Here is an 11,360-nt window from a genome sequence, read left to right on the forward strand (position 1 = left end):
TTCCAATTCTGTGTCGGACCAGAATCTAGAGTTGGAGTTTGACTTTGGTGGTGTATTGGGTAGGCGAATGAGATTCCAGATTCAGAGATGGGTTTCATTTTGAGGGGTATTGTGTGCCATCTGATGTCTTAGACCTGAGTGGGTCAGTTCGTTTGTATGGGAAGAACCGCGAGACGCATGGAACTAATGAGTAGTAGATAACAGGGTCGAGGGTGAGACGATCTCAATTGGGGATTGTAGTATTCGCTTAGGGTAAAGCGAACTTCGTGACTTGTGTGTCACAATGGGCCGAGACAGTTGATGTGAGAAGGAAGTCAGTGAGACGTTTTGGGGCATGCAATGGGTGACCTTTGGAGGTTCAACTGTGGGGTCGGGAGTTGACCTGGTGCTCAGTGTTGAAAGGGATATCTGAGAGGGAGATGGGGTTTATGATTGTTAGAGGTCATAGGATACTTCTGAGCAAGCATGATCAATTCCTTGTGTTTGAGCACAGGGTGTTGAGAGTTCTTTGTTCAGATGGGTTTCAATTGAAGTACAGCGGATGGGTCTCTGGTGTAATGTGACCCTTTCGTTCCTTGGAGTATGTGACAACCCGAAACTTTTTTTCCGTTATCCGTACCCAGTTTCCGTTAATAAAATTTGAGTTTTTATTTAATTCCGTCAAATTTCTTAGTTTGGGAAAGGCTATACGTTGTAAATATATAATACATATTTTATACGAGCCGGAATAAACCGGGAATCACGTGAAAAACTTGAACGTCCTCGAAAATCATCGAGTTTACGGTCAGACCGTAAACCCGTTTACGGTCGGTGCCAGGTGGACCCCACCACCGACCAACCCCCCGGCCTATAAATACTGGACCCCCACCCTCATTTGAACGTTGTTGACCGGAAACACCCCCTTTCTCTCTCTAAACCTCTTGACCGTAAACACCCAAAAAGTCCTCTTTTCACCCGAAAAACACCGGAAATCGTCATTTGGGGCCGTTTGGGAGCCTCTGGAACACTTTTTAGTCGAAAACAAGCACCATTGTTCTTGAGTTTACGGCCAATCTTCATAGACCGTAAACCCGTTGTGACCGTAAACTCGCCAATCTTCATAGACCGTAAACTCATCAATCTTCATAGACCGTAAACTCTGTTCACGGTCTGTCGACCGTACACCCTGTTCACGGTCTGTTGACCGTGAACTCCAGTCACAACCGTAAACAACTCTTTCGTGGGGAGAAGCCTGTTTTGTCATTTCAACCAAGTCCCGGTAACATTCCTTAACCAAACGCAAGTGTTTATCTAACACTTTATCTAACGAAATCGCTAATTTAGATACATATATGTATTTATTTGATATTAGGATTTCGTTAAGTGCAACGTGCACCAACTCAAGGATCGTCCAGTTCAATCCTTCACATCCGACCAACTGTGAGTTCATACCCCTACGCTTTTATAGTTTTTAAAACGTTTTCAGGGGGGAATACAAGCTAAACATAAAGGTTTTCATAACTTAAAAACTGATGCAATTACAACGGTTTTACTAAACATCTAGATACTTTATCCCTCTTGTAATACGCAGAGCATAAGGGACGTTTTCTAAGCATAATTGCATAGTTTTCAGAACAGTACATGAACATAACTTATCAGTCAAACTATAATAGGTATAGTTTGGGGAATTCTTTATCGGTTTTACAGATTCAAACACATAAACTATGACAGGTTTAGTTTATCCATACAGATAACTAGAGTACTTTGCTAAATAATTATTTTGTGTATAATTATTTATACTCTACACCGTTTACAATGATTTCGAACTCGAGAACAACCGAACCACACGTAAACTAGTCAATACAGGATTGTGAGACCTATCTTCGTTATGCCCTTCGGGGTACCAATAAATCCTCACCGTTAAGTATAACCAGAGTCTCCTGGAGGGAGAGCGTGAAATTTGTGAATAGATCTATTCGGGACCGACAATCCCACACCTAAACTGCTAGCTACAGTTAGGCGGGCATGCCTGGGGTGACAAATTTTGTAATCGTACGACGCCTGAAGAACGTCAAGGAGGTCACCGGTCATATTAGTATGGTTATACGACTCACAATAAGTATAAACTAACCATTGTTTACGAGATTTCTTTCTTCAATAGTTTTATTTTAATTAATGAAACTACCTATCTACTTACTGGAAGGTATTCCAGAGACACAACCTTTAGTTTATTTTAAGTAATAAAACTACCTTACTTACTGGCGGTAGCCAAAGTGTTCGAATGAAACATACTTTCTTACTGGTGGTAGCCAGGGTTTTCAAACGGAACATACTTTTCATACGGTAACCAACAAACATGTTAGAAAATATTGGATTTTCTTGGAAAGCATGCATACATAATCCAGAACTTGATAACAAAGGTTTTCAATACAAACGATATTTTACTTACAATGAAAAGAAATCATTTGTACAAATTCAGTGACTAGTTTTCAATACAAAAACATGCTTATGAACTCACCAGCTTTATGCTGATACACTTTCAAAACCGCTTGTATTCTCAGGGCAACAATAGACAGGTACACGTGCCGGCTTTTGGAGAAGACAGAGCATCTTGGAGTCTCGTCTTTATCTTTCGTTTTTGTTATATGCTGTCATGTACAAACTATGTTTTCAAACAGATGTAAATATTCATATTATAATGTAATGGTTGTGTTTACTTCGATTGCTATGATACGACTGTTGTGATACTACGCATGACGTCACCCCGCCCCCGGACGTTTCCGCCGTCCGTTCCGACGGTTCGGGGGTGTGACAGAGTATGATTGGATCGTTTAGTATGTCTGGTATGAGTGGTCGGTAGCCAATTTTTGGGCTTTGACTTGTTCCTATCGGTCGTAACGAGAGAATCAGAGGGGCAGTGAGTTATCAGGGTCTGTTATTCGAGGAGCGAATAACATAGTGATAGTTTGAGAAGGCGGTCTGGCAGTGAGACAGGCCACTAGAGTTTCTAGATTCTGGAGAGTCATAAGGGGTGTCGTAGCGGCAAAAGGGTATGTCCTCTTCCGGGTTTGGGAGTTCATGTTTGGTTTCAGGTGTCCATGGAGGAAGTTAGCCGTGTGGGATGAGATCCTTCAGGTTTTTGGGTTCGATCTATGTGTTGTGGAAGAGCGATTTCGAGGGCGAAATCTAATTCTAGTGGGAGAGAATTGTAACATCCGGATTTCCATGCATATTGCTGTGAGGGTAGTTCTGAGATTTATGGAGCGACTCGACGAGTTGTGAGTCTAACTCGTTGAGTATCCGCATGAGTTTAATGAATGGACTCGACGAGTCAGAGAGCCGACTCGCCGAGTAGGTGCTGGGCAGAGAAACGCTAGATTCTCGGGGTTGGGTCCTATTTAAAGGACCTTAAGCCGCCTCACCAGCCTCCTTACTTCCAGAGAGAAACCCTAATCGCTGAGAGGGAGCTAAAAGAGAGAAGATACATAATTTTTGGCATGTTGTGACCTTTTGGAGGAAGAAGTGGAGAGCATCAAAGCTTGGATCAAAAGGAGGCTTTTGGATCCAGAGATTCTTCAGAGTTTTGCTTCAGTTGGAGGTAAAAAGATGCTAACTTGACCATTTACTTATAAGATCTTGATTTAGGGAGTTTTGAGGGCTTTCTTCCACCCATCTTATGTCATGGAGTCAATTGGGCATGGCTTGAGGTTGGAACCTCAGATCTGGACTATATGTGGCCTTGTGAGTCCAAAGACCCGAGCTTTAATGAGCTGGAGGCAAGCTCTTGTGCATCTAGCCCTTGTTGAAGCATGTATTGGTATTATGAGCCTTATATGCCATGCATGAATGTAAAGCTTGCAGCTTTACATGCATCGTCCGAATGAAGATTGAGTTTGCATGGACTCGCCGAGTCGATGAGCCGACTCGACGAGTTGGTTAGGGTTTGTCCCGATGAGCTTGATCAAGCGATAACTCGACGAGTTGGGGGTCAAATCGACGAGCTAAGCTGGACCTTCACGAGACTTCTGAGGAAAAGAGTGGACTCGACAAGTCACATAGGTGCACTCGGCGAGTCAGGTCAAACATGGAATGTTGACTCGAGTTGAATTCTGTTGAATTTAGAGTTTGGTCAAACATGAGTAATGGAGACCATGGAGGGGTAAAATGGTCTTTTACCCACTTCAAGAGTTAGAAAGAGGAAGAATAACCTTTAGTTTACTTAGAGTCGAGAATCGAGTATTTATTGAGATAATTACCCTATGTGTTAGGCGGTGGCTAGTTCGAGATTCGAGTGCGAGGTTGTTTACTTGCTGTCGAGGTGAGTCTTCTCACTATACTTACCAAGAGTGGTATCTTTACGTGAATGAGCCGTTTTATGTGTTTATCTGTGTATTGTGATATCCTGCATTATTTCTTTGTCATTTATGCTGTGTGTTACTCAGAGTTTACAGAGTTAGGACCGGAGGGTCCACCAGAGTTGTGGGACTGGAGGGTCCCACTGAGACACATTGACCGGAGGGTCATACAGAGTTATAGCCTCGAGTGGCTAAAGAGTTGTATGTGGTATTTTGGGGAACTCACTAAGCTCCGTGCTTACCGTGTTATGTGTTATGTGTTTCAGGTTTCTCTCAGGATCGCGGGAAGGCACCGGCTTGATTGTACACGCCAGTGAAAGAGTTATGTTTTGAAGATCCTGGATTTTAATCAAAAAATTATGGAGTTGCAAATTATCAATTTAATAAATGAGGTTGTTGTAAAAAGTGTTATGAGAATTATGTGATTTTTAAATGAAAATTTTGTCTTGAAATTTACGGTGTTACAATTCACATCTTGTTTTGTGATCCTCGATATCCCAGTCACAAATAGAAGAACATAATATGAGATTAAACATGTCATTGACAAATTCAATAAATCTCAAAGATCTAGGATTTTCATAGTTCTAAATTGGTAAATTGTTTTTACCCACCTTTATAAATTCATGATAAGATTACGACATCCCTCTTCTTAGTTGTCAATTGTTATTTTGGATCCTAGCCTTAAATATTAATTATGGTTTAAAATATTAAGGATTATTGTCATCTAACTAAAACTACTTTTTCTCTATAGATGTCTACTTCTGGTGATGTTTCTGCTCCTCAAAACGCGTCCTACAACTTTTCGCTTCTCTCGATCGTGTCCAAGCTGACATTGGATAGCACCAACTACAATGATTGGATGCACAAAATCAAGATGACTCTTCGATACGAGGGCCAAGAGTATGTCCTTAAGAAAAGACTCATTGATATCGATGATGCTACTGCTACTCCTAAAGAAATAACCGCCTACAAGAAACATTATCACGATGCGACTAAGGTTTCTTGCATCGTGGTTTCCACCATGATACTTTAGTTGCAAAAGTTCTATGAGGACTATTGGCCATACGAGATGAACTTGGATCTTGTGGAAAAGTTTCAGAAGAGAGCTCATCAAGAAAAGTATGAAGTCGTCAATGCTCTTATAACATGCAAATTGAAGGAAGGAGAGTCTAACTGCAACCATGTGCAAAGAATGCAAAGATATATGGAGCGTCTTGAAAGGCTCAATGTGAAATTCGATGAGGAGTTGGCCATTGACATGGTCCTTAACTCCTTGCCTCCTTGTTATGATCAGTTCATTTTGGCTTATCATTTGAACAATACATAAACCACATTGGCCCAACTCCACAACTTGTTGCGAACATCTGAGTTAGGAATGAAGAAGACTCCTACCACTACAAATGCTAATGTCCTTGCCATTGGGCAAAACAAAGAAAAGAAAAGGAAAAGTGGTCCTAAGCAGAATTGGAAGGGAAAGGCCCATGTTGGGTCGTATAGCAATGGCCCAAAAGCAAAGCCTAGTTCTGATATTCCTTCTATTAGTGATCCCAAAGAGACCATTTGCTTCTATTGCAATGATAAGGGTCATTGGAAACGAAGATTCCCAAGTATTTGCAGGACATCAAGGACGGGAAAAGTGAAGCCATCATTGGCAGGCATTTACACTATTCAAACTAATAACTCACAACCTACTCGTTCTTCGGTCCTTGATACAGGATGTAGTTTTCACATTTGTTCTGATTTGCAGGGACTAAGAGAAAGTGAAGAGGTGGAGCATGGAAGGATGAATCTGATCATGGGCAATATGCGATCTTCTCCTATTACCAAGATTGGAACTTATAGTCTTTTGCTTAGTAGTGATCTTATATTATATCTGGTTAACTGTTGCTATTCGTTAGAAATGACGCGAAACATTATTTCTTTTCATGCACTTTTTAGACGAGGTTATTGATATTCGTTTTGTGACATGAATGGATCGATTTTGGTTTATAAAAATGGCATTTTTATGTTTGGAGCTATACCTTATAATGGTGTGTATGAAACTGTGATTTGTATTGATAGCTTAGGTAATAGTGTATTTCATATTGATCAGTATAATAGTTTAGACAAGGCAGGCTTGTGGCATTGTCATATTGGACACACTAACAAGAAATGCATCGCCCAACTCCAAAAGATGGAGTGTTGAAATCATTTGACTTAAGGCCAGATGATGAATGCGAATCTTGTCTTTTGGGAAAGATGAAAAAATCACCTTTCACTGGATCTTGTGAAAGAGGTGAGGGTTTGTTGGATCTCATACACACATATGTGTGTGGACCCTTAAGATCCAACACAAGGGATTTTAAGCGATTTTATGTGACATTTACATATGATTATATCAAATATGGTTATATCTACTTAATCAAGCATAAATCAGAAAGCTTTGAAAAGTTCAAAGAGTTTAAACATGAAGTCGAGAATCAATTAGGCAGGAAAATAAAGATGCTCCGATCTGACAGAGGCGGAGAGTATCTTAGTATCGAGTTCCAAGACTATCTCAAGGAGTGTGGAATTGTTTCAAAATTGACTCCTCTTAGGACACCACAACTTAATGGTGTGCATGAGAGGCGTAATTGGACTTTGTTAGACATGGTTCATTCCATGATGTGTCGAGCTTCTCTTCCCACTTCTTTATGGGAGTATGCCTTAGAGACATCCACCCATATCCTTAATCTTGTCCCTACCAAGAAGGTTGCCAAAACACATCACGAGATGTGGACAGGGAAAGTTCCCTCGTTAGCACATATCAAAGTTTGGGGTTGTGAAGCTTTTGTTAGACGAGAGACTCACGACAAGCTAGAACCTAGAAGTGAGAGATGTATTTTCATTGGTTACCCAGAAAAGTCTTTTGGATATTTGTAGCACGAAGAGGAGTCTTTCGCGAGAGAGAGCTCATATGCGAAGAGGATAGTGGGAGTACAATTGACCTTGAAGAGATTCAAGAGCCAACGAATGAAGGAACCTTTGAAGATACTAGCACTCAACCATAGGATGAGACTGCTGTTGAACCCATTGACAATTCGGTACCTCTTTGACATTCTAGTAGAGTTAGCATGCCAACAACGTTTTATGCTTTCCATATAAAGTCAGATGGTGATACATTTATCAGTGATCGTACACTGGTACATTTGGATGAGCCAGCTAACTACAAGGAAGCGATGGCAGACCCTGAAGCTGCCAAATGGAAAGAGGCAATAGATAGCGAGATCAAGTCTATGTATGATAACCAAGTTTGGAATTTGGTTGATCAAGAACCTGGTTGAAAGATATTTGGTTGCAAATGGATCTTCAAGAAGAAGGCCAACATGGATGGAAAGGTACACACTTTCAAGGCACGACTGGTTGCAAAGGGATTTACTCAAACCCCATGGATTGACTATGATGAGACCTTCTCACCAGTGACCAATATAAAGTCTATTAGGATAATGATTTCCATAGCTGCCTTTCATGATTATGAAATATGGCAGATGGATGTCAAAACTGCTTTCCTTAACACGAAGTTGGCTGAAGATATTTAGATGAATCAGCTAGAGGGTTTTGTGGATGCAAAGTTTCATAATAGAGTGTTTAAGCTTGAGAAATCAATTTATGGATTGAAACAAGCATCTCGTAGCTAGAATCTTTGCTTCCATTAGAAAGTCAAATAATTTTGTTTCTCTATGAGTGAAGATGAGTCTTGTGTGTATGTCAAGGCTAGTGGGAGTGTAGTAACCTTTCTAGTATTGTATGTTGATGAAATAATCCTTATAGGAAACGGCATTCCAACTTTGAAAGAAGTAAAGTCTTGGCTTGGAAAGTGTTTTGCTATGAAGGATATACGAGAGGCGGCCTATATTCTTGGGATAAGAATTTTAAGGGATAGGAAGAAAAGACTAATTGGTCTTAGTCAAATTACATACTTGGATAAGACTCAAAGCCCTAGTACAGATGAAGGGATAGCAGAAATGAGTCGAGTACCTTATGCTTTGGCTGTAGGATCGATCATGTACGCTATGACTTGTACTCTCCTTGATGTGTCTTTTTCTTTGAGCATGGTTAGGCGCTTTCAGGGAAATCCTAGAAAAGCTCATTGGACAATAGTAAAGAATAATCTTAAGTATCTGCGAAGGACGAAGGATCTGATTCTAGTCCTTGGTGGCAGTGAAACATTGAGAGTAAGTGGGTATAGTGATGCCAACTTTCAGACAGATAGAGACAATCTTTATTCTCAATATGGCTGGGTGTTTCTATTAAATGGAGGAGAAGTTACTTGGAAAAGTTTCAAGAAGGACATGGTGGATGATTCTACTTGCGAATCAGAGTACATAGTAGCAAGTGAAGCATCAAACAAAGCACCTTGGCTGAAGAACTTTATTGGCGATCTCGGAGTAGTTCCGACCATTCAGGAGCCAATGGAACTTTTATACGATAATGAAGGAGTGGTTGCTTTAATTATAGAAGTGAGAGATCATGGTAAATCAAGACATACCGACAGAAAGTACCATTATATCAAAGATAGATTTGAAGAAGGTCATCTCATAGTTAGGAGAGTTTCATCAGAAGACAATCTCGCAGATCCTCTTACAAAGGCTTTGAGTAGGATTAAGCGTAGTCAACATGCTAGGAGCATTGGTTTGAGAGATGAAATTAGTTTTAGTAGGTAGATGATTAGTTTGAAACTTATAATAGAATAAATGTAATTGATTTTGGTGATTGAATAATAGAGGTTATTTATGAGTTTGTTTACTGCCTTTGTCAATTATTTATTATTGTGTTTCATTTTGCATGTTTTACTGTCACACCCCCGAACCGGAACGGCAGAAACGTCCGGGGGAGGATGACGTCATTGTACAGTATCATAACAATTGAATATAAATGAAACATACCAACACAAACATTCATACATTAATATTAAGTTTACATTGTTTACAATACTTGTTCTGTTCAAAAGTTAAACACGAATAACAAAAGTAGAAATAACATAATGCAGCGACGCTAAACCTCGAACTTGGTGAATACCTGTCTACTAGATCCCTGAGAATACAAGTCGTTTTGAAAAGCGTCAACTAAAGAGTTGGTGAGTTCATAATCATGTTTGTAGGAAAATCTTTGTAATATCTTTGTTCATAGTAAGTTGTAAAACTCCAGAAAATCCAATATTTTCTTATAAAAGTAGTTTGTGAGTCTCGTTTCAAAATCGTGTATAATTGCATGCGTGTTCTTTAGTTTTCCTTTGTTGTTTCTGAAAAAAGGGTGTTCCCAAAAAATCTTATATTTTCTGTATGTAAAAGATGTTGTGGTCTTAAAACCCTAAGACCGAAATTGTGAAATCAGTTTACAAAATATACGAAACATAGTTCTGTATTTTATAAAACTAGCAAAGTGTATATTCTTTGTTCATTCAAATGCTAATAGGACCCTGTTCTATGTTAGTCGTTACAACCATACTAATATGACGAGAGAGGCCTACCCTGACGTTCTTCAGGCGTTAGATACGGTTAAGATATTTGTCACCTTAGACCGGCCGATCTAGCTGTAGCGAACAACACAATTGTGGGGTGTCAACCCTGTATAGATCTATACACAATTATCCCGCTCCCCCTCCTGGAGACTCTGGTTATAACTACAAGACTTACAATGTACACTAGGTAGGTACGGCGAAGACAAAACAAATATCACAAGAGTCTTAACGGAATCTACGCGAGTTTTGGCTCCCATTATTAAATAATGCAAATAATGTTTTCCTTGTGTAAAGTTATGACTGCAGCTTTATGACATGCGTTTTACTGCTTTATGACATATAGCTTATTACTTGTATTTCTGAAAGTTTTATGATGGACAGTTTATGACACGCAAATATCTTTGTCATAAAAACTCTGTTTTGTATATCGACTTGATAAAATTATTTATGTTGATAATTATAAATAATCACTAATAGTTTGTCAACTTGCAATAGGTTATGAATATGACATAATGTTCTAAGTTTAAAACCCTTGAAATGGCATCAACGTAACATGATTGTTTTGCTAGCAACATTTATTTTCAGAAAAATAACCAAGTTTTGTAGGGTATTTTGACATACCTAAAATCTTGTTGAGATCTTTGTAAACAAAATGTTCTATTTTTGTTGTGACTAAATACTATCACTAGTTGCATCAAAACCTCTTATAAATCTATAAAATCAATTATGTTTCAATGTTTGCACAAGTTTTAGTGGTAAAAGTATTTTTAACCACCAAGTTACCATTTTGAGTATAACTCATCATATTTTACCTAATAACTTTATTTTATGTTTAACATAATACCAAAATATGTAGATCTATTCAAAATAAATTAGTTCTAACTACATGAGACTTGTAAAATCTCAAGTTTATGGAGTATTACCATGAAATAATAACATTTCAACACACATAAACATATAAACTTATGGGTGCATGCAATTATCCAAGGATTTAAACAAGATTTGACTTGTATTCCACCCCCCCAAAAAAGAATGAACAACTTGAAAAGAGTGGGGTATGAAGCTCACCTTGGGTGTTTTTGTGGAAGATTTAAAGTATGGAGAAGAGTTTGTAAGCAAAAACTCTAAGATTTTTTCTTGAAGGACACTTGAAGTTTCTAACACCTTATGAAGAGTCACACACACGAAATTTTGTGTGTAAATGGAATGAAATGAACAAAAATAAGTGTAAGAACACAAGGAGTTTGTAGAAGTACTTACCAAGAAGCAAAAATCCCTTAGAAGATGAAGTTATTTGAAGAACTACACTCTTAACCTTGAGAGAGTTTGAAAATGGATAAAGTTTCAGAGAGGAAATGAGAGAAGAGAACAGAGTGCAAAATGAATTGAATAAGTATTCAGTCGTGGTTTATAAGATACAGAAGTGGCATGGATGTTTGATGGATATTTGGGGGGATTTTGTGGAAACTTGGTGGATAATAAGATGTAAGGCCGAATTTAATTTCCAATGCACGTTTTATGTACTGAAATCTATTAAACAATTGATA

At 38.8% G+C, this 11,360-nt stretch overlaps 1 protein-coding gene across 1 annotated transcript; it reads left to right on the forward strand.

Moving 5' to 3' along the window:
- Positions 1-8,365: 8,365 nt before the first annotated feature.
- Positions 8,366-9,016, forward strand: LOC145122151 (secreted RxLR effector protein 161-like). The gene has a single exon (XM_079057804.1). The coding sequence runs from the start codon at positions 8,366-8,368 to the stop codon at positions 9,014-9,016; it is 651 nt and encodes a 216-aa protein (XP_078913930.1).
- The last annotated feature ends 2,344 nt before the right edge of the window (positions 9,017-11,360 follow it).

This window comes from Lactuca virosa, chromosome 6 (genome assembly GCF_052849685.1).
Source record: "Lactuca virosa cultivar CGN04683 chromosome 6, Lactuca_virosa_CGN04683_v6, whole genome shotgun sequence".
Lineage (NCBI taxonomy): Eukaryota > Viridiplantae > Streptophyta > Magnoliopsida > Asterales > Asteraceae > Lactuca > Lactuca virosa.